Genomic DNA, 23,536 nt, shown 5'->3' on the forward strand with positions numbered 1-23,536 from the left:
CCTGGAAGTCCTTTACAACGCTGTCTGTAAGGCTGACACTAATGTTATCTACATGCCAAGAATTTTCATCATTTTCTTTATATATAATACTTTCATTTTGGTTCTATTAAAGTCTATCTTGAATTCACAGGAGAGTCTTTTCAATTTTTAGTTTTCCCTTTCATTGCAAATAGATTCCTTTCTCATAAAATATATCCTAATTATGTTTTCTTCTCCCTCTGCTCCTCCTGGTTCCTTACTACTGCCCTCTGGTCCACTCCCTTTCTGACCGTCATTAGAAAAAAATAATAACAGGCTTCTAAGAGGTAACAACTAAATGTGACAAAGGAAAGCAAGATGACGCCAAAAACATCAAATCTACTTGTTTGTTTAAAAAAAGCAATTTCTTTTTATATAATATTTGCATCCTACCCTATGTCTGTTGCTCCCTGCACACCCTTCCTATAGCAACATACATCTCCTTGTCCTTTTCCAAATAATGGCTATTGTTTTCATTAGTGTTTTTCCTTCCTACCTGACATATATGGGCATGTTTGTGTGCATGTGTGTGTGTGTGTGCATGTGTGCATGTGCATGTGTGCATGTGTGCGTGTGTTTGTGCATGTGTTTGTGCATGTGTGGGTCTGTTACTAATGACATAAATGGAGCATGCTCAGTCTTCACGGTGTTACTTTTGTATATTAATATCTTTTCTAGCTGAGCATTTGAGGTTGCATAATCAATTCCCACTTTTTCATTCTCACTGAAGTGATCCATGTATAATAAAAGCCTGTATGAAAATCACCCAGCCCATCTCCTCATGCAGTGTTGGCCTCCCATTCTCAGAATCTCTGATATGACTAGAAGCGTGTGGGTTTTTCTCCCTCTTGTGCAGGCAGATGAAGGGCAGTGCACTGGGCCTTCCCCAACTGTGTTCTCTCCAATTTTGAGAGGCTGAGGCTGGGAAGATGGAATTTAGGCATTACTAAGTCCTTGCTCCACAAAGTGTCTCTTGATCTTCATTACTCACCTCTATGCCCTGGTTTATTCTTCACTAGAACCACCATAATGAAATGAATGCACCACATGTGGTGAAGTTGGAACTTATGTTTTGTAGGTAAACTGTGTTCTCTTACTTGTTACCTCATTACTGTGTCATTGGAGATTGAACTGGGTAATTGTGGTACTTATCTTGAGGAAAAACAGATTTAGACACAGCCTAGTACACAACATTCTAAACAATCTGGAGATACTATTCTTGAATCCAGTTCTAGTAGACAAACATCTGGTTCTTTGTTAGTTTGTTTTTTAACTACTTAAGGGAATCAACCTGCATTGAATATAACTTCTTCCTGGTAGGTGTGCTAGAGCGCAGTGGTACACTAGAGAAAAGGCTACCCAATGGTTATGCAATTTCTTTCTAAAGTGCATCTTAAGAGGTTCTAGAATACATACTGTGTTTTTGTTTTTTCGTCTCCACCTGAAATTTCAAGGAAACAGTATGAGACAAAGTCAGGCTGAATTCTTTTTGCATGCTTCTTTGGAATGCATGTCAACATGGTATGGTGCCAATAAAAACGGGCAAGAGTCCTGTGTATTAATATGTTATATGAGGGCGTCACAGAACACCTGGGGCTCTGTAGTTTGTGCACCTCCCACTTTTCATGGTTTGAAGGTCAGATTGAGCACCACCATCTCTTTGGTCTCTTCTGAGTAAGCCACACTGCAACAAGCTAAGCCTCTTTATAACCTGAGTAGAAGATCAATCTTTCCTACACCAGGGCCTCAGTTATTTATGCCAATACTCACGGCTTCCCACTCAACACCCACACACTGGAAACTTCCTTTTCAGAGGTCTTTTACAGACTTCATTAAAATTAAAATGATAGGAACCAGAAGTGGTTGTCAACTTCTGAGTTAAAATTGTACATTTATCTAAGAAGGAACCTTTTTCTTCAGGCAAAATGGTCCCCTCACACAAACTGTGCTAAAAGACACTGCAAGGTTTTATGTTCAGTTGTATTAGGAACAAGCGGGTACAGTTCCATTTCCTGTTCTTCCTAAGCAAATACCTTTCAATACCCATAATGTAGCTGTTTTTTTGTTAATCATATGATATGTACAGTACAGTGTAAGGGGATAATGTAACCTTTCTATTAGAGAAAGGAAAAGCCACTTTACCTTCTCAGTCCCCACTGGTGGCTCTCCTTGTCCCCCTGCTGAAGTTGTAGGGTCAGCATTTTCAGGTATCACTGAAAGGAGAGGAAGTAACGTTAACACATAGCTCTGCTTTTACTTGCCCTACGAATCTCTGCTTGATGTATGTAGATGTCTGTGAAGCTGGTATATGTGACTTCATCTATTTATTAAGCATGGTTTGCTTGCTGCTCATCCCAGCTGTAGCGTACAATGTTGGAAACAAAGTGTTGCAAAGAGGAGAATGGAGGGTAAATGGGAAATAGAACGTTTGGATTTCTTGACACAAAATCTAAATCAACGTGGAAAAGGAATCTCATTGTGTAAAGAATCAATAAATCTTTCAAAATGTGCATTGTATTCATTCTGGTTGAAGGAATCATGGATGTGCCTCTGCATGCATGTGTTGTTTAGAGGAGCTCTTCAGGTTCTGGTTTTCTCCTTTCATCACCTGAGTCCTGGGGTTAACTGCAGGTAGGCTTTGCTGAAGAGGTCATTATACACTAATCCACTCCATCTTTTTTCTAATGCAATATCATGATCAATCCTCAGAATGTTGTCACTTCCTGTTTTGGAGCAGGGAGCAATTGACACTTGTTCTTGTGGCATGCCTCAAGCCCATTGCAAGGTCCACAATCTACATGTGCTGATTCAGCATTTATCATTAACTATGTAGCTTTTCACTTATGCTAATGCAGTCATTTTACCTTGGACATTTTATTAGGATGAGCATGTCCTAATATTAGGATGAGAATTTTTGCCTATGTTATGTGTGTGTTACTCCCTAAAAATTATTACATCATGTATTGTACTTTTTCTACTGTACTGAATATTATATTTTATAGGGATTTAAGGCACATGGAGCACAATTATAGGTTACAGCTCTATAGGACACTGTAATACAAGGACTTGATCAGTTTTAGAGGGTCTGGAAAAATTTTGAACAAATACTCAAACAACAACTGCATATAATAACACAAACTGACCCGCGGATCCCGGCCCGCAGCAGCTCTCTGCTCCCAAACCCCGTGGGAGAGAGACCTCACCGCCTGGTCAGGTGGGCACTCCTGAGGCTGCAGAGCGGAGGAGACCACCAACACTGCCCACCCCTGCCCACATCCCTGGCCCAAGAGGAAACTGTATAAGGCCTCTGGGTTCCCGTAGGGGAGGGCCCAGGAGCGGCAGGACCCCTGCGCCTGAGACACTGCCGGAACCTGAAGGAAACAGACCGGATAAACAGTTCTCTGCACCCAAATCCTGTGGGAGGGAGAGCTAAAACTACAGAGAGGCAGACACGCCTGGGAAACCAGAAGAGACTGCACTCTGTGCACATCCAGACGCCAGAGGAAAACACCAAACGCCATCTGGAACCCTGGTGCACGGAGGCTCCCGGAAAGAGCGGCGCAGATCTTCTCGGTTGTTGCTGCCGCGGAGAGGACTTAGGCAGTACCCCACGAGCACACTTGAGCCTCGGAACCTCAGGTAGGACCAACTTTTCCCCTGCAAGTGACCTGCCTGGTGAACTCAAGACACAGGCCCACAGGAACAGCTGAAGACCTGTACAGAGGAAAAACTACACGCCCGAAAGCAGAACACTCTGTCCCCATAACTGACTGAAAGAAAATAGGAAAACAGGTCTACAGCACTCCTGACACACAGGCTTATAGGACAGTCTAGCCACTGTCAGAAATAGCAGAACAAAGTAATACTAGAGATAATCTGATGGCAGGAGGCAAGCGCAGGAACCCAAGCAACAGAAACCAAGACTACATGGCATCATCGGAGCCCAATTCTCCCACCAAAATAAACATGGAATATCCAAACACACCAGAAAAGCAAGATCTAGTTTCAAAATCATATTTGATCATGATGCTGGAGGACTTCAAGAAAGACGTGAAGAACTCCCTTAGAGAACAAGTAGAAGCCTACAGAGAGGAATCGCAAAAATGCCTGAAAGAATTCCAGGAAAACACAATCAAACAGTTGAAGGAATTAAAAATGGAAATAGAAGCAATCAAGAAAGAACACATGGAAACAACCCTGGATATAGAAAATCAAAAGAAGAGACAAGGAGCTGTAGATAGAAGCCTCACCAACAGAATACAAGAGATGGAAGAGAGAATCTCAGGAGCAGAAGATTCCATAGAAATCATTGACTCAACTGTCAAAGATAATGTAAAGCAGAAAAAGCTACTGGTCCAAAACATACAGGAAATCCAGGACTCAACGAGAAGATCAAACCTAAGGATAATAGGTATAGAAGAGAGTGAAGACTCCCAGCTCAAAGGACCAGTAAATATCTTCAACAAAATCATAGAAGAAAACTTCCCTAACCTAAAAAAAGAGATACCCATAGGAATACAAAAAGCCTACAGAACTCCAAATAGATTGGACCAGAAAAGAAACACCTCCTGTCACATAATAGTCAAAACACCAAACGCACAAAATAAAGAAAGAATATTAAAAGCAGTAAGGGAAAAAGGTCAAGTAACATATAAAGGCAGACTTATCAGAATCACACCAGACTTTTCGCCAGAAACTATGAAGGCCAGAAGATCCTGGACAGATGTCATACAGACCCTAAGAGAACACAAGTGCCAGCCCAGGTTACTGTATCCTACAAAACTCTCAATTAGCATAGATGGAAAAACCAAGATAGTCCATGACAAAACCAAATTTACACAATATCTTTCTACAAATCCAGCACTACAAAGGATAATAAATGGTAAAGCCCAACATAAGGAGGCAAGCTATACCCTAGAAGAAGCAAGAAACTAATCGTCTTGGCAACAAAACAAAGAGAATGAAAGCACACAAACATAACCTCACATCCAAATATGAATATAACGGGAAGCAATAATCACTATTCCTTAATATCTCTCAACATAAATGGCCTCAACTCCCCAATAAAAAGACATAGATTAACAAACTGGATACGCAACGAGGACCCTGCATTCTGCTGCCTACAGGAAACACACCTCAGAGACAAAGACAGACACTACCTCAGAGTGAAAGGCTGGAAAACAACTTTCCAAGCCAATGGTCAGAAGAAGCAAGCTGGAGTAGCCATTCTAATATCAAATAAAATCAATTTTCAATTAAAAGTCATCAAAAAAGATAAGGAAGGACACTTCATATTCATCAAAGGAAAAATCCACCAAGATGAACTCTCAATCCTAAATATCTATGCCCCAAATACAAGGGCACCTACATACGTAAAAGAAACCTTACTAATGCTCAAAACACACATTGCACCTCACACAATAATAGTGGGAGATTTCAACACCCCACTCTCATCAATGGACAGATCATGGAAACAGAAATTACACAGAGACGTAGACAGACTAAGAGAAGTCATGAGCCAAATGGACTTAACGGATATTTATAGAACATTCTATCCTAAAGCAAAAGGATATACCTTCTTCTCAGCTCCTCATGGTACTTTCTCCAAAATTGACCATATAGTTGGTCAAAAAACGGGCCTCAACAGGTACAGAAAGATAGAAATAATCCCATGCGTGCTATCAGACCACCACAGCCTAAAACTGGTCTTCAATAACAATAAGGGAAGAATGCCCACATATACGTGGAAATTGAACAATGCTCTACTCAATGATAACCTAGTCAAGGAAGAAATAAAGAAAGAAATTAAAAACTTTTTAGAATTTAATGAAAATGAAGGTACAACATACCCAAACTTATGGGACACAATGAAAGCTGTGCTAAGAGGAAAACTCATAGCGCTGTGTGCCTGCAGAAAGAAACAGGAAAGAGCATATGTCAGCAGCTTGACAGCACACCTAAAAGCTCTAGAGCAAAAAGAAGCAAATACACCCAGGAGGAGTAGAAGGCAGGAAATAATCAAACTCAGAGCTGAAATCAACCAAGTAGAAACAAAAAGGAGCATAGAAAGAATCAACAGAACCAAAAGTTGGTTCTTTGAGAAAATCAACAAGATAGATAAACCCTTAGCCAGACTAACGAGAGGACACAGAGAGTGTGTCCAAATTAACAAAATCAGAAATGAAAAGGGAGACATAACTACAGATTCAGAGGAAATTCAAAAAATCATCAGATCTTACTATAAAAGCCTATATTCAACAAAACTTGAAAATCTACAGGAAATGGACAATTTCCTAGACAAATATCAGGTACCGAAGTTAAATCAGGAACAGATAAACCAGTTAAACAACCCCACAACTCCTAAGGAAATAGAAGCAGTCATTAAAGGTCTCCCAACCAAAAAGAGCCCAGGTCCAGATGGGTTTAGTGCAGAATTCTATCAAACCTTCATAGAAGACCTCATACCAATATTATCCAAACTATTCCACAAAATTGAAACAGATGGAGCACTACCGAATTCCTTCTACGAAGCCACAATTACTCTTATACCTAAACCACACAAAGACCCAACAAAGAAAGAGAACTTCAGACCAATTTCCCTTATGAATATCGACGTAAAAATACTCAATAAAATTCTGGCAAACCGAATTCAAGAGCACATCAAAACAATCATCCACCATGATCAAGTAGGCTTCATCCCAGGCATGCAGGGATGGTTTAATATACGGAAAACCATCAACGTGATCCATTATATAAACAAACTGAAAGAACAAAACCACATGATCATTTCATTAGACTCTGAGAAAGCATTTGACAAAATTCAACACCCCTTCATGATAAAAGTCCTGGAAAGAATAGGAATTCAAGGCCCATACCTAAACATAGTAAAAGCCATATACAGCAAACCAGTTGCTAACATTAAACTAAATGGAGAGAAACTTGAAGCAATCCCACTAAAATCAGGGACTAGACAAGGCTGCCCACTCTCTCCCTACTTATTCAATATAGTTCTTGAAGTTCTAGCCAGAGCAATCAGACAACAAAAGGAGGTCAAGGGGATACAGATCGGAAAAGAAGAAGTCAAAATATCACTATTTGCAGATGATATGATAGTTTATTTAAGTGATCCCAAAAGTTCCACCAGAGAACTACTAAAGCTGATAAACAACTTCAGCAAAGTGGCTGGGTATAAAATTAACTCAAATAAATCAGTAGCCTTCCTCTACACAAAAGAGAAACAAGCCGAGAAAGAAATTAGGGAAACGACACCCTCCATAATAGACCCAAATAATATAAAGTACCTCGATGTGACTTTAACCAAGCAAGTAAAAGATCTGTACAATAAGAACTTCAAGACACTGAAGAAAGAAACTGAAGAAGACCTCAGAAGATGGAAAGATCTCCCATGCTCATGGATTGGCAGGATTAATATAGTAAAAATGGCCATTTTACCAAAAGCAATCTACAGATTCAATGCAATCCCCATCAAAATACCAATCCAATTCTTCAAAGAGTTAGACAGAACAATTTGCAAATTCATCTGGAATAACAAAAAACCCAGGATAGCTAAAACTATCCTCAACAATAAAAGGACTTCAGGGGGAATCACTATCCCTGAACTCAAGCAGTATTACAGAGCAATAGTGATAAAAACTGCATGGTATTGGTACAGAGACAGACAGATAGACCAATGGAATAGAATTGAAGACCCAGAAATGAACCCACACACCTATGGTCACTTGATTTTTGACAAAGGAGCCAAAACCATCCAATGGAAAAAAGATAGCATTTTCAGCAAATGGTGCTGGTTCAACTGGAGGGCAACATGTAGAAGAATGCAGATCGATCCATGCTTATCACCCTGTACAAAGCTTAAGTCCAAGTGGATCAAGGACCTCCACATCAAACCTGATACACTCAAACTAATAGAAGAAAAACTAGGGAAGCATCTGGAACACATGGGCACTGGAAAAAAATTCCTGAACAAAACACCAATGGCTTATGCTCTAAGATCAAGAATCAACAAATGGGATCTCATAAAACTGCAAAGCTTCTGTAAGGCAAAGGACACTGTGGTTAGGACAAATCGGCAACCAACAGATTGGGAAAAGATCTTTACCAATCCTACAACAGATAGAGGCCTTATATCCAAAATATACAAAGAACTCAAGAAGTTAGACCGCAGGGAGACAAATAACCCTATTAAAATTGGGGTTCAGAGCTAAACAAAGAATTCACAGCTGAGGAATGCCGAATGGCTGACAAACACCTAAAGAAATGTTCAACATCTTTAGTCATAAGGGAAATGCAAATCAAAACAACCCTGAGATTTCACCTCACACCAGTGAAAATGGCTAAGTTCAAAAACTCAGGTGACAGCAGATGCTGACGAGGATGCGGAGAAAGAGGAACACTCCTCCATTGTTGGTGGGATTGCAGACTGCTACAACCATTCTGGAAATCAGTCTGGAGGTTCCTCAGAAAATTGGACATTGAACTGCCTGAGGATCCAGCTATACCTCTCTTGGGCATATACCCAAAAGATGCCCCAACATATAAAAAAGACACGTGCTCCACTATGTTCATCGCAGCCTTATTTATAATAGCCAGAAGCTGGAAAGAACCCAGATGCCCTTCAACAGAGGAATGGATACAGAAAATGTGGTACATCTACACAATGGGATATTACTCAGCTATCAAAAACAACGGCTTTATGAAATTCGTAGGCAAATGGTTGGAACTGGAAATATCATCCTGAGTGAGCTAACCCAAACACAGAAAGACATACATGGTATGCACTCATTGATAAGTGGCTATTAGCCCAAATGCTTGAATTACCCTAGATCCCTAGAACAAATGAAACTCAAGACGGATGATCAAAATGTGAATGCTTCACTCCTTCTCTAAAAGGGGAACAAGAATACCCTTGGCAGTGAAGAGAGAGGCAAAGATTAAAACAGAGACTGAAGGAACTCCCATTCAGAGCCTGCCCCACATGTGGCCCATACATATACAGCCACCCAATTAGACAAGATGGATGAAGCAAAGAAGTGCAGACCGACAGGAGCTGGATGTAGATCTCTCCTGAGAGACACAGCCAGAATACAGCAAATACAGAGGCGAATGCCAGCAGTAAACCACTGAACTGAGAATAGGGCCCCCGTTGAAGGAATCAGAGAAAGAACTGGAAGAGCTTGAAGGGGCTCGAGACCCCATATGTACAACAATGCCAAGCAACCAGAGCTTCCAGGGACTAAGCCACTACCTAAAGACTATGCATGGACTGACCCTGGACTCTGACCTCATAGGTAGCAATGAATATCCTAGTAAGAGCACCAGTGGAAGGGGAAGCCCTGGGTCCTGCTAAGACTGAACCCCCAGTGAACTAGACTGTTGGGGGGAGGGCGGCAATGGGGGGAGGGTTGGGAGGGGGACACCCATAAGGAAGGGGAGGGGGAGGGGGATGATTGCCCGGAAACCAAAGAATTATTATTAAGTATTAAATAAATTAAAAAAAATAATAACAAACTGTAAGCCACATCTAAAAAAGTAGAGGAAAGAAGCGTGGCATCATTTCCTCAGTTCACATTATCATCCAAAGTCAATGAATAAGAACAGATCATACATATCAAGATTTTAAGTTCAATATTGAGTTAGCAGAACAAACTTAGAGACAATAAATTTGAGTATAGCTGACAACAATGATATCAAGTATCAGTACCAACATGTATAGAATTACCACAAGTAAAAGAGCAAAATGAACGTCATGTCTCAAGTTCAGAGGTAACAATGGACAGGATTTAGAATAACAAAATATATCCTTATCTTTGGGGTGGAGGGTGTTTTGAGACAGGATTTCTCTGTGTCGCCTTGGCACTCTGTGGTTGCAACTCACTCTATAGACCCAGCTCACCTTGAAGTCAGAGATCTACCCCTGACTCCTGAGAGCTGGGATTGAAGGCGTACACCAACAGCACCCAGGTGAAAAACATATTCTTTTCAATAGGCATAGTATTCACCCCTTCACACATTGTGTTGCTTTATAAGGACATGTGACTACAGTGTGTGTGTGTGTGTGTGTGTGTGTGTGTGTGTGTTGCTTTGTAAGGACATGTGACTACAGTGTGTGTGTGTTTGTGTGTTTGTGTGTGTGTGTGTTTTTGCTGCTTTGTAAGGACACGTGACTACAGTGTGTGTGTGCTGCTTCGTAAGGAGACGTAAATACAGTGTGTGTACGCTGTACGTACAACATCTGCTTCCTTCTCCCATCCTGTCTCTCATTTGTCCTCCTTATTGACTAAGAAAGCCTTTACTTTGTTCACATTGTATACACGTGTGATTTTTTTTTACATTAAAAAACCTAGACCTTCAGATGAAAAAAAAAAAAAACCAAAAAAACAAACCACACCCTGTCTGTGTCTTTATCAATGTTCCATAAGACATTTAACTTGACAATTATATTCACTTACATCTATTTTTCTGCAAATGCCATAATCCCATGTTCCTCAATGGTTTACATGGTGTCTTAATTTAAGTTGTCTATTGCTTTGTCCAAACACTATGATCATAAAACACTTGTGGAGGGAAGAGTTTATTTTGGGATACAACTCAACTTTACATGATGCTTAATCTCGGCTGTCACACTAAGGAGATCTGGGTCCTCCAGGCTGCCCCTGGGGTTTATTTTCCTTAGATTAAGTCCTGTTGGGAAGACCTGCTTCCTGCAGGTACAATCATTCTCTTGGATGGGATCCTGGGCCACACGAGAGGAAAAAAAGTCAATGGAGGGCATTCACTCTTTTTTCTTTGCTTCTAGGTTTTGGCTGCCATATTGCTCTCCCTTAAGTCTCTGCCTTTGTCTACTGCTTCCCGATTATGGGTTCCAAACTCACTTTCCATGGTAAAGTCAACCTTTCCTTCCTACAGATGTGTCTTAATTAGGTAATCTAGTGCTGTGAAGAGATACCACAACTATGGCAACGTTTATAAAGCAAAACATTTAGCTGGGGCTGGCTTACACAGTATCAGATCCTTTGTCCCCTATCATTATGGCAGGAAAAATGGCAGCATGCAGGCAGACATGGTGCTGGACAAGGACCTGAGAGTTCTGTGTCAGGATTGGCAGGCAGCAAGTAGGAAGTGAGTGATACACTAGGACTAGCTTGAACATCTGAGACCTCAGGGCGCACCTCTACATTGATTCACTTCCTCACAAGGGTACACCTACTCCAACAAGGCCACAGATCTTTTTTTTTTTTTTTTTCTGAGACATGGATTTTTTTTTTTTACTAACTTGAGTATTTCTTATATACATTTCAAGTGTTATTCCCTTTCCCGGTTTCCGGGCAAAATCCCCCTCCCCCCTCCCCTTCCTTATGGGTGTTCCCCTCCCAACCCTCCCATTGCTGCCCTCCCCCCATAGTCTAGTTCACTGGGGGTTCAGTCTTAGCAGGACCCAGGGCTTCCCCTTCCACTGGTGCTCTTACTAGGATATTCATTGCTACCTATGGGGTCAGAGTCCAGGGTCAGTCCATATATAGTCTTTAGGTAGTGGCTTAGTCCCTGGAAGCTCTGGTTGCTTGACATTGTTGTACTTTTGGGGTCTCGAGCCCCTTCAAGCTCTTCCAGTTCTTTCTCTGATTCCTTCAACGGGGGACCTATTCTCAGTTCAGTGGTTTGCTGCTGGCATTCGCCTCTGTATTTGCTGTATTCTGGCTGTGTCTCTCAGGAGCGATCTACATCCGGCTCCTGTCGGTCTGCACTTCTTTGCTTCATCCATCTTGTCCAATTGGGTGGCTGTATATGTATGGGCCACCTGTGGGGCAGGCTCTGAATGGGTGTTCCTTCAGTCTCTGTTTTAATCTTTGCCTCTCCCTTCCCTGCCAAGGGTATTCTTTTTCCTCATTTAAAGAAGGAGTGAAGCATTCACATTTTGATCATCCGTCTTGAGTTTCCTTTGTTCTAGGGATCTAGGGTAATTCAAGCATTTGGACTAATAGCCACTTATCAATGAGTGCATACCATGTATGTCTTTCTGTGATTGGGTTAGCTCACTCAGGATGATATTTTCCAGTTCCAACCATTTGCCTACGAATTTCATAGACTCGTTGTTTTTGATAGCTGAGTAATATTCCATTGTGTAGATGTACCACATTTTCTGTATCCATTCCTCTGTTGAAGGGCATCTCGGTTCTTTCCATTTTCTAAGGCCACAGATCTTAATAATGCCACTCCTAATGGGCCATGTATTCTGCATGTCTGGGACAAAGTGGCCGACACGTGGCTCAGTCATTCATGCCAACTACAGGTGAAGCCATGAGTAGTCCCAAAAATCTAAGCTTTCCTCTGGTTTGCCATTAGTTAATGAAAAGCAAAGATGATGGTTACCTGCATCTTTAAGTTCTGTGGTTATATTTCTAACTGATAAGATAGATAAATTGACATTATCCACATACTAAAAACTACAGCAAATCTTCTACATAGATTTACATAATTGAATGGAATTAATGAATTTCCACAGTACCTTCTGTTAGAATGTGAGACGTTTCTCTTGAAGTGCCAGGAAGGACTTGAGGCCTTTCGATGTCTGTGGGGACGACAGCTCTCTTTCGAGAAATTTTCTTCAAGATAGCAGAAACTAGGAATGCATTCACAGGGAGAGTTATGTCAGCTTCATGGCAAATACACAGAGGAAACTGATGATACTTGAGTGTTTGTACATTTGACTGTATTTCTTTATAGGTAAGTCACTGTAATTAGAATGGTGCTGCAGGAAGATCACTGAGTTTAGTATACAATAAATTATACGTGATGTGATGATGTAGATAAAGTTTACTATGTACTACATGATGGTGCCAGATAGGCAGCATTCAAATCCCATTGAGAGCATTATGACACACAGACAGTCCTGCAAGCCCTCTGTGATCTCATCATTGACCAGTAAACTTGAAATTTCATAATGACCTATAGGAACCTTAGTGGTATAAAAGATAAACAGGTAATGTTAAGTCATAATGGAAAGCACATGACTGCATGGGTGCTCTGTGGTGTTTGTGAAATGTGAGGACAGTCCCACTAGATAGGAAGGACCCAATGCTGAGCAGGGATTGGCTCTGATATAGAGCAGTGCCCAGTGGTTGTCTGCTTTTCATTTTTTGCCTATACAGAATATTTTACAGCTTATGCAGGATATATTATATCACTTTAAATGAGTTTGGAAGGTAAGAAGAATACATTTCCAGTATAGTTTTTATCCTTGGGGTACTGTATTAGTTATATCCATGAAGCCCTGGCTAGAGCCTTTCTCCAGTGTCTTCACTCTATCACCTCCCTCTCAATCAGTGATTCTGATTGTCAAGTACCCACACTGAGAGGCAACTTATGCTCTTGTGTCTTCTGTGATTACTCAGACTCCAAGTCATTCTAAATCAAGTTGTCACATAAAGTTCAGACAAAAAGGAAAATTGGTCAAACTTGTATAATCTCTCAATATGAACTTACATGAGACGTCTACGTGGCTATGCAAGGAATGAGTGTGCATTGGTCTGCTTATTGTTCCCTCATCACTTTTTAAATAAAACATTTTCTTAATTCTTTGAGAACTCCAAAAAATGTATTTTGATCCCATTCATTCCCACCTATTACCCCAACTCCTTCTGGCTCTATTCCTATCTTTCCATTCCTTACCAACTTCAGATCCTTTTCATTTTATCTTAATAATGCACAAAGTTTAATTAATGTTAATCATATATTCATGGGCATATGTCTATCCTGGAATTTGATCAACGTACCAAGGGCAAAATTATTTCTACAAATGCTCCTTCCATCAACAGACCTTTCAGACCCAGTTTTTTCATTCATTCATTTATATATTTCTATTGATAATGATGATGATGAAGAAAGAAAAAAGAAGAAGAAAGGAGAAAGAAAGAAAGAAGGAAGAAGAAAGAGGAGAAGGAACAGAAGGAGAGGAAGGAGGAGGAAGAGGAGGTGGAAGAAGAGGAGGGAGAGGAGAAGAGGAGGAGGAAGAAGAGGAGGGAGAGGAGAAGAGGAGGAGGAAGAAGAGGAGGGAGAGGAGAAGAGGAGGAGGAGGAGGAGACTTGGAGTGTCACTTCCTTTAAAATGCCAAACAATAGAAAACCAAACACATCGTCAGTAAGGAGCTTAGAGCAAAGTTGTCCATCACACAGAAGACAAAATATTACACAATTACCATGTAAAGTGTGTTTCGGGGAATAATTCCATAATACATACCACATCTGCGTTTTTTAGATGACACCTGTAATTGAATGGAAAGAAAATATTTTAAAGCTCGGATCATGTTGAGCAATGCCTGCAAGAGTCTTTGGTCTTTCCAATAACATGTTATAGTTGCAATCAAGATAGAAAAGAGCAGTCAAGTGGAGACTATGTTAATGAATCCACTATTTAGGGACATAACAGAAGATCTGGAGATGCACGCTTCGTGAAAAAGACCTTTCACACGTTTTTATACTGTAAAGGTAGACCAGGCAAACCTGTCTGGCCTCTATGGAGGATTCCCTAACCTACATTGCATGCCATCTGTGAAAATGTGTCATTTTCACTAAGAGGTTTTCCATTTCTGTGGTCTATGGTAGAGACAATTTGAGTGTATGCCTCAAAGTTTGATGTGTTAAAAGGAAGTTCCATGGGCCCAGTATGTACATATTGAATGCTCAGTGGGTGATATCTTTAAAACATGAGGAGTAAACCATGATATAACTGATCAGTGTCATGATTCCATTGTGATACCCACTGAACCATAAGGAGACCATGGAAGTAGTTTTCTAGCTGAGAGGAAAGAAAGGCCTTCTTACCTCTACTGGCTTCACCGGTGCTTTTTCCTCATTGTGTGGCAAAGTTGTAGTGTCTATACGTAAAGGTACCACTAGGGGGACAAAAAGTGACTGTCAGCTCACAGTACTGCCTCTCGACTTTACTCTGGTCTTTACTTGATTTGGTTAAAAGTGTATGAATTTAGTTCATATTGCTAAACCTAATGAACAAGATGGTTCTGATGCTGCTGGACTGTCTTCCCATAAGACAAACTAAGACAGAGGGAAGACCTGAAGACAAGTGAGGATGTACCTGTTCATGTGGTAAAAGTCTGATTCAGATGACATACTAACATCCAACTGCCTTTCCAGTCATCTTGTATCTGAGAAGGGTTCTGTTCAGTTCTCTCCTAGTGATCTTGCCTGTCTCATGAGCTTTACAAGGAAGAGATTTAGTGAATACAGAAAGACCTAATATACCCAGGGTAGAGGATGGGGATATGGCTGGGGTTAGGCCATGTTGCATGGACAATGTGTTCTAGTACACAGTATCAACAATAAGGTAACAGGTGGAAGGGATCACAGGACAACATGGCAGCTAAAGAGGAGGAAGTGGCGAGAGAAAGATAGGGCAAGAGGTAATAAGAGGGAAGACTGAAAGGGAGGGGCTAGAAGCAGAATCCTGTGTCTTGGGTACACATGGTTCACAATCCAGTTGATAGACAATGTGTATTAGCCTACAAGCATCACCTAAAATTGGTACCAAATCCATTTCCATAATGAGAGAATACAGGAAAAGCAGATATCCTTCTGAGGAGTTTAGGCTATGAGCCTACTGAAGAAGGTATAGTGAACCCATTTTGAGGAAAAAACAAAGACTCCTTAGATTATTACCACATGTACACATAAGAGATGAGATGTCAGACCATGACAAGGAACACTCAAGTAGTGACATCACACAGGACAAGCATATCCTGTGGTCAGACAGGTGCTTGGAGAGCTGACCCCCAGGAGTCAATGCCCTTTATCTTGAGGATCAGAGGCAGTCATTTAAGTGAACTCTAGAATCCAGCCTGCACCTCTTGGAGGATAAACCTAGAATACCTCAGAAAACACCAAGAATGGGCCAGAATACAGACATTTTCTCACCCATTAAGTCACAGGATCCAAGATGGATGTTAGCCTCTAACCTCCCTGGAGTCAATCACCCAGCCATGTCAGTTCAATGTAAAGTTGGAAAGGAAGCTAAAGATCCACAAGGCCTGTACTTATCACGACAATGCTAGTGTTACAGTGAGGTCACACTAGAGAATCCTGCTAGTTGTTTGGCAGTCTAACCTGTGGATGTCCTTGAGAGCATGACTAAATGGTCACAAGATGACCAAGAATATACTACTATAAAAGTCCCAAGGAAGTACGGGAACAGAATTTGATTATTGTGCACCATCAGGACCACAGTAGAAGTGGTCATTTGTGTGCACAGGAGAAGGCTAGCCACTAGCAGAGAGATTGGCTCTACCATAGAAGAAAACCCGAAAATGACCATAATAGTTTGTGGGCACTGTGACCATTAATTGACTCAGTAGTCAACTGGATAAGGTCTAGATCTCCGGAATATACATGTGGGACTTCATCTTGAAGTGATAAATTGAAGTAGCAAACTATGTCACTGTTAGTGGCATTGTTCCTTGGGCTGAGATCCGTGACTGTACAAGGAGAAGGTGAGCTGGACACAAGTACTCTTTTTCTCTCCTCTTGTTGCAGTGGAATTCTGCCTGAACCTCCTCCACTATGGATCTCAGTAAAGATGCACTCCATACTCAAACTATTGTGGCAAAGCAGGCATTCCTCCTCTGCCATATTTTGGCCAAAGTATTTCACCACACAAGGTGGAAAAGTACCTTGGCACAGCTTCCATGGAGAGCTATTACCACAGTGGCAGGCTTGGCCACTTGGTAGTGTCATAGAATGAAAAGTGTTAAGTGTAAAAGACTGCCTTCAGATGACAGAAGCAAAGAATACACAACCTGACAGGGCTCGCCATGAGGCCTTTGAAGAAACTCCCTCAGAAACCTCCTGCTGCTCCTGCCATTTCCTTGTTTCTACTGTTCCTTCCTTCTCCCTTACACATTGCAACCACAGTGTGTAACACACTACTCCATGGACCCACTCCCAAGAGGTCAGACCAGAAATGCTGTGATGTAATTCCAATTCTGTCTTTGTTCTTGACACTTTTGATAACCACAGGGTCACTCCTGAGATGGTTGACATTCAATCAGTCCCCATTACAGGTGTAATGAGTCCACTTTTCCTCTTTCTTGTTACTCAATGAGAACAGTGAATCTTATTCATTTTAAAATTCTGTGGTTGAATTTGACCTAACAAAGTATGCAAATGAACAGTATCTACATAGAAAAGTACTAATAATATATTCCTAGTTTTACATGTATCCTAACAATATCCTCTACAACTATGAAACATGATTCATTCTTGCATTTCCACCGTACCTTCCATTTCATTTTTCATTTTGTCTTTGCGAATTTCATCTATAAATTGACACACTTCAGGATCAATAAGGAAAATGGTCCCCTTCCGCTGCATAGTTCTTAAAATGTTGGACCCTGGGGATGCATTCGCAACAGAGACAATTATGTCAGCTTCATGGCAGAAAAACAGGAAATCAGTAACGGTTCTGTGTTTGTACGTTCCACTTCATGATCGTTCTCCAGGCACCATCATCCAAGTTACACTGGAAGCTTAGAAGATCACAACGTGACATATACACACTAGCATGCATTACACTTAATGTCAATGTGACAATGTACAGAGAAGAGTGCCAGGACTCTGTTAGATCGGTGGTATACCTGGTTAACAGCACCAAAATCTCTCTTAAAGCAACATAAGCAAAGTGAACTTTACATTCTCTCACTCCTATGTGATGTTCACTAGGCTGGTTAATACTTGACCCCGTATGAGACTTACTGGCAAAACATGAGTGCACAAGTATACATGAATATATATAATGCAATATATGGTGTAATTTATATAGTATATTTTAGTTTTTTCATTTTTTAAAATTTTATTTCTTTTGATGTTTCAGGTATTTACATTTAAATTTTAGCTCCCTTTCTCCCTCTCCTATACCCCTCCCCTTCCCTCTGCTTCTCTGAGGATGTTGCCACTCCCACCCACCCACTCCAGCCTCAATTCCATGGCATTCCCCTACACTGGGGTATCGAGCCTTCATAGGACCAAGGGTTTCTCCTCCTATTGATGTGGGACAATGCCATCCTCTGCTGTATATCTGTCTATAGTCATGGGTCTCTCCATGTGTACTCATTGGTTGGTGGTTTAGTCCCTGGGAACTCTGGTGGGGTTTGGTTGGTTGATATTATTGTTCTTCTTATGGTGTTGCAAACCCCTTCAGCTCCTTCAGCCTTTTCTCTAAATCCTCTGTAGGGTCCCCTTGTTTAGTCCAATGGTTAGCTGCAACCATCCTCATCTGTATCAGTAGGGCTCTGGCAGAGCCTCTCAGAAAAACACCCATAACTGGCTCCTGTCAGCAAGCACTTTTTGGCATCAGCAATAGTGACTGGGTTTGGTGGCTGCACATGGGATGGATCCCCAGGTGGGGCAGTCTCTGGATGACCTTTTCTTCAGTCCCTGCTCCACTGTTTGTCTCTATTTCCTCCCATGAGTATTTTGTTCTCCCTTCTAAGAAGGAATGAATCAGTATATTTTATTTTATATATAGTGTAATTTATAGTGTAATTTATGCTCTCTCTCACTTCTGAGATGTGTCCACTATGATGCTATACACTTGATACCCTATGACAATTCTCACTTAAAAAGATATGAATATGGAAGTGTATATTTCTTTGTCTGTTAAGTAATAGAAGAGTCAGCTACATATGAATGAATCTATGTAGAGTTAGGTTTCAACTGGTTAGTCATAAATATATGTACACACACACACACACACACACACACACACACACAACTAGAACCATAATTCTAATTACCAATTACCATCTTAGATCACAGTGTTGCATCAGATAAAAGTCAACCAGTGTTTATAACAATTCTTATCTAAAGTCTGTCGTAGTAATTCCACAATACATACCATGTTTGCTTTTCTTAGATGATACCTACAATTGAGAGGGAGAAATACTTTATACTCCATAATTAAGCAGGGTAACATATTCAAATGGTCTTGATTGACCCATTTATGTGTTGTAAATGCAGTAAGGATAAAAAATAGTCAAGTGGTGATTACATTAATTGGATACATTATTTGAGGTTGCCACAAAGTATCTGGGACTCTGTACTTGTGACAAAAACTAGTACCTTCCATACTTTTTCTGAGTCATAGAGGCCTGAAACCTACACCCCATAGCACCTATGAAAACTTATATTTTTCACTAATACATATTCTATTTTTAGGGCCCATGGTTTAGAACTACTTTGAATATATTACCCAAAGTTTGATGCATTAGAAGCTTACTGTGTCTAGCATGTGGATGTTGAGTGTTCAGTTGGTAAGTTCTTTAAAACATGAGGACAAGTGTAAACTGAAGGAGCCACTTGAAAGGGACAAGTTTCATAAACCAGAACATGAAGCGATGCCTCATTGTGATGTATTGAATTTAGACTAAGTTGGTAAAGTTCCATTCCATCCTCTTCTTTTTTTTTAAAATATTTATTTTATTTATGTGAGTACAGTGTCGCTGTCTTCAGCCATTACAGATGGCTGTGAGCCACAATGTGGTTGCTGGGAATTGAACTCAAGACCTCTGGAAGAGCAGTCAGTACTCTTAACCATTGAGCCATCTCCGAAGCCCTCCATCCTCTTCTTAAGTAAATGCTCAAATACCCACGATGTATGTGACTAGTGTCAGGACTCAATGATACACACTGAACATAAGGGAACCACTGAGATAACCTTTCTACCTCAGAGAAAGGAAAACCCGTCTTACCTTAACTAGCCTTAGTGGTGATTTTTCCTGGTCCTCGTCTGAACTTGCACTGTCTGCACGGATAGGTAACACTAGGGGAACAGAAATGAACTGTCAGCTCATGGTACTGCTTATTATTTGCACTGGACTTTAGTTGATGTAGGTCAAAGTGCGTGGACTCAGTATATGTAACTAAATGTAGGGAACGAGATGGCTGGGATAAAGCGGGACTGTCTTCTGGGAAGGCAAAGAAAGGATTTGGAGAGAATTGTTGGAAACTAGCAAAAGAAACTTGCCTCAAGTACTGTCCATTTGTTTCAGAACATAATGCTATTTCTTAACCACAACTCCCAATATTCAACCTTTGTTCTCCAAAACATAATGGCTGTTTCTAAGTACAAAATAACAGGTGGATTTGAAATGTTGGGACTGTAAAACCTACACTCTGTATCAGTTTACATAGATCAACCACATAAGGAATGCTTTTATTTCTAAATCCTTATTGGTGGAAAAATGTAACAGTGATGTGACACAGATGCTTCTGGTTTGGAAGCTTAAATATTCTGTTATGTTTTGACTCAAGGTCACGGTTCAGCTCCCAAATCTGTCCCTGAATGACCAGTAGCTGCTTAATTGCAATAAACATTCATCATGTGCATTGACCTGGTGCCTGAGTTGTATTGAATCTAAACATACAGTATAATATTTGGTGCATTGGCTAGGAATCCATTCACACTACTCAGGTCCCTGGTTTGTAATCATTCACATTCGGGGACTTCATTTTTGAAGTCTAAAACCTCTAGAAGGTAGGCTGGTTGGTGGCTATCTGGGACCCAAGAAGGAGAAACTGCACACACTAGTGCTCCTGGGACTGGAGGAGGTCAGGAAACGTCCTCCTTCCTCTCTAGTTTCTGTTGGGGGGACACCTGATTCTGGCTCTGGGTCCTGCTGGTGGGATCTCTGACCCCATTGTTGGGACAATTAACATCTCTTCCATCTCATCCCCAGTTCTGGTTGTGCTTAGTGTGACAGTCTGTCTGCGTCTGTCAGTCTGTGTCTGTACTTCATTCAGTTACTGGATTGTTGCGCTGTGTTTTATATTTGGAGAAAGTGGCCAAGGTTCATCTGCCAGACATTCAGCCCTTGACTTAGTTTTAACTTGTTTGAGGATTTCCAGGAAAAAAAAGCGGCTGAATTGAGAGCAAAACCTGACAAACAGGCACCGCCCTTGGAGTACTGCACTCTTGGCCAGGAGCCCAGCACAGCCACTGCGTATTTGTTTCTTATTGGTCCTAAATGTATGCCTTTACTGTGTTCTGTATGTCTTGGCTATAGATTATTGGCTTAGAAAATAATGGGACAAACAGTTAATTTAAAACTGATAACTCAGGGCTGGAGCTACTCTGGGCAACAAAACAGGGCACGAGCTAACCAAAAAAGGGGTCTCCTAAGATACTTTAACATTTTTCAAAATTCCTGTCTTAAAACACAGATTTATAAAAGGCAGAGTTTAAAACAATTCTTCTAATGAAGTTTTAAAGCACCATCTCCATGCATTTGTATAAAATAACATACCTTGCTGATGGTCAAACATTATAACATCAAAGTAATCCACTTGGTATTGATTTTAAAGATACTAAAGTGTTTCCATTGGTAAAAATTGGCATTATCTTTAAACATTATGGTTATGTTCAGTGTCTTCACTCTTTAAAAAGATTCTTTATTTTGATATTGCAATGTGCACAACTGACAAATTTTAAATTTCTTTTAAAAAATGTTTTGGACTTCTACAGAAAACTGAAAACTGGATTATTTTAAAAGTAGTGTTTAAAAAAAGTTTAATGTATAAAGTATATCAGGTATTTTATTATAATGTCTTTACTAATACATAATCTTGATAAATCAACAAATACAAGACTAAAACTTAGTGCAAGAGCTAAACACTGGAAACTGAAAAATTCCTATCTTACTATGCAATAATATTATGGCCTTAAGCACTCTTTCAAAGATCTTGGAACAGTTTCTTGACCCTTCGGAGGTTAAAGGACTTTTTTTTTAACAGGGGTAGGCTAGGATTGACTACAGATTTATTTGATGATTAGGGTCACCACAACATTAAAAATCTGTATTGAGGTTGGAGATTTAGCTCAGTGGTAGAGCATTTGCCTAGCAAGCACAAGGCCCTGGGTTCGGTCCTCAGCTCCGAAAAAAAAAATCTGTATTAAAGGATTACAGCATTTCAAAAACTGAGAGTCTGGCTGAAACATACATTTCTCCTTACTTAACTTGTTTGAGTAACAGAGACTAAAAGGGGAAAAAATATCCATAGGAGGGGATATGGAGGCAAAATTTAGAGCAGTGACTCAAGGAACGGCCATTCAGAGCATGACCCACATGTTGTCCATATATATATATACAGCCACCAAAACTAGATAAGATTGATGAACCTAGAAAATGCATGCTGAAAGGGACCGGATATAGATCTCTCCTGAGAGACACATCCAGAGCATGTCCAATACAGAGGTCAATGCTAGTAGCAAACCACCGAACTGAGACTAGGACCCCCTTGGGGGGAATTAGAAGAAGGACTGAAAGAGTTGAAGGAGCTTACAACCCTATAAGAACAACAATGCCAACCAACCAGAGCTTCCAGGTACTAAAACACTACCGAAAGGCTATACATGGATTGACCCAGGGCTCCGACTGCATATGTAGCAGAGAATAGCTTTGTTGGGGCACCAGAGGAAGGAGAAGCCCTTGGTCCTGCCAAGGTTGGACCCCCAGAGCAGGGCAATATGGGAGAGGGCAATAAGGGGGATGGATAGGGGGACTACCCATATGGGGGAGGGGGATGGGACGGGATGGGGGATTATGGACAGGAAATAGGCAAGTGGAATAACGTTTGACATGTAAGTAAAGAAATATATGTAATAAAAAAGTACAAATGCAAAAGTAAAAAAAAATAAAGATACATGTTTAACCTCCTTTTTACTAGCATTGTTAACCTGTAGCTATTAAGTCACACAAAGAACTGCTATGTTCTAAGACAGTACACTATGTAAGGATCGAGACATTTCCCAGTCTCTACATTTGAAAGTCTTGTCTTGATACTAAAGGAAGCTCAGTTCAGAAATTGTCATTTTTATTGTTAACTATTAAGGATAATTTAAAAAAAATACAGGCAAATGGTTACCTTATAAGGAAAACTCTTAAACCCAGCCTCTGCATTTTTGGAGACTAAACCAAGGATGCTCTAAAAGCCCCAAGAATGGGCCAGATGTGTATCCTTTCTCACCTATTAAGTCAAATGGTTCAAGATGAAGGTCAGCCTCTAGCCTCCTTTGACTCAATCACTTAGTATGCTAGTCAAATTAGGGAGCACAGGCTACTACAAGCTAAACACATACATTAAGCTTTTCTTTGTTAGGGCATTGCTAGTATTGCAAGGAGGCCATTGTAGAGAACCCTGCTAGCAATTTGGCAGTCTAACCTGTAGATGTCCTTTAAATTAGCACTAAATGATAATTTAGGCACTAAATGGTAAGAAGGCAGTACTCAAAAAAATAAAAAATTCCAAGCAATCATAGGAACAGGATCTATAAGCTATATCATCAGGATTCCAGTGAAGGCATTTATCTACAGGTCACAGAAATGCACAGTATTGGATTATATTTCTTCAGATACAGGTATACCCTAGGAGAAAAACCGAAAGGAATCACAAAAGTTTGTAGATATGGTGATGTTTAATCTCAGTAGTCAATTGGATAA

The 23,536-nt window shown here is 40.5% G+C and overlaps 1 protein-coding gene across 30 annotated transcripts in view; it reads right to left on the minus strand.

Annotated features, from left to right (window-relative positions):
- The window catches only part of RGD1560775 (similar to RIKEN cDNA 4930579C12 gene), a 123,293-nt gene that overhangs the window by 31,528 nt on the left and 68,229 nt on the right, over window positions 1–23,536 (minus strand). For 28 of the 30 annotated variants that reach the window (XR_015626904.1, XR_015626902.1, XM_087563385.1 and 25 more), the window contains 8 exons: window positions 19,790–19,860; window positions 18,937–18,961; window positions 17,321–17,434; window positions 14,856–14,926; window positions 14,272–14,296; window positions 12,542–12,655; window positions 2,161–2,231; window positions 1,435–1,459 (listed from right to left, as the gene is read on the minus strand). Coding sequence is in view for 27 of the 30 variants with exons in the window: in XM_087563385.1 (XP_087419511.1) it covers window positions 1,435–1,459; window positions 2,161–2,231; window positions 12,542–12,655; window positions 14,272–14,296; window positions 14,856–14,926; window positions 17,321–17,434; window positions 18,937–18,961; window positions 19,790–19,860 (516 nt within the window). In the remaining 3 variants the exon portion in view is untranslated. 30 annotated transcript variants of the gene reach the window in all.

This window comes from Rattus norvegicus, chromosome 8, assembly GCF_021556685.1.
Source record: "Rattus norvegicus strain SHRSP/BbbUtx chromosome 8, alternate assembly SHRSP_T2T, whole genome shotgun sequence".
Classification (NCBI taxonomy): domain Eukaryota; kingdom Metazoa; phylum Chordata; class Mammalia; order Rodentia; family Muridae; genus Rattus; species Rattus norvegicus.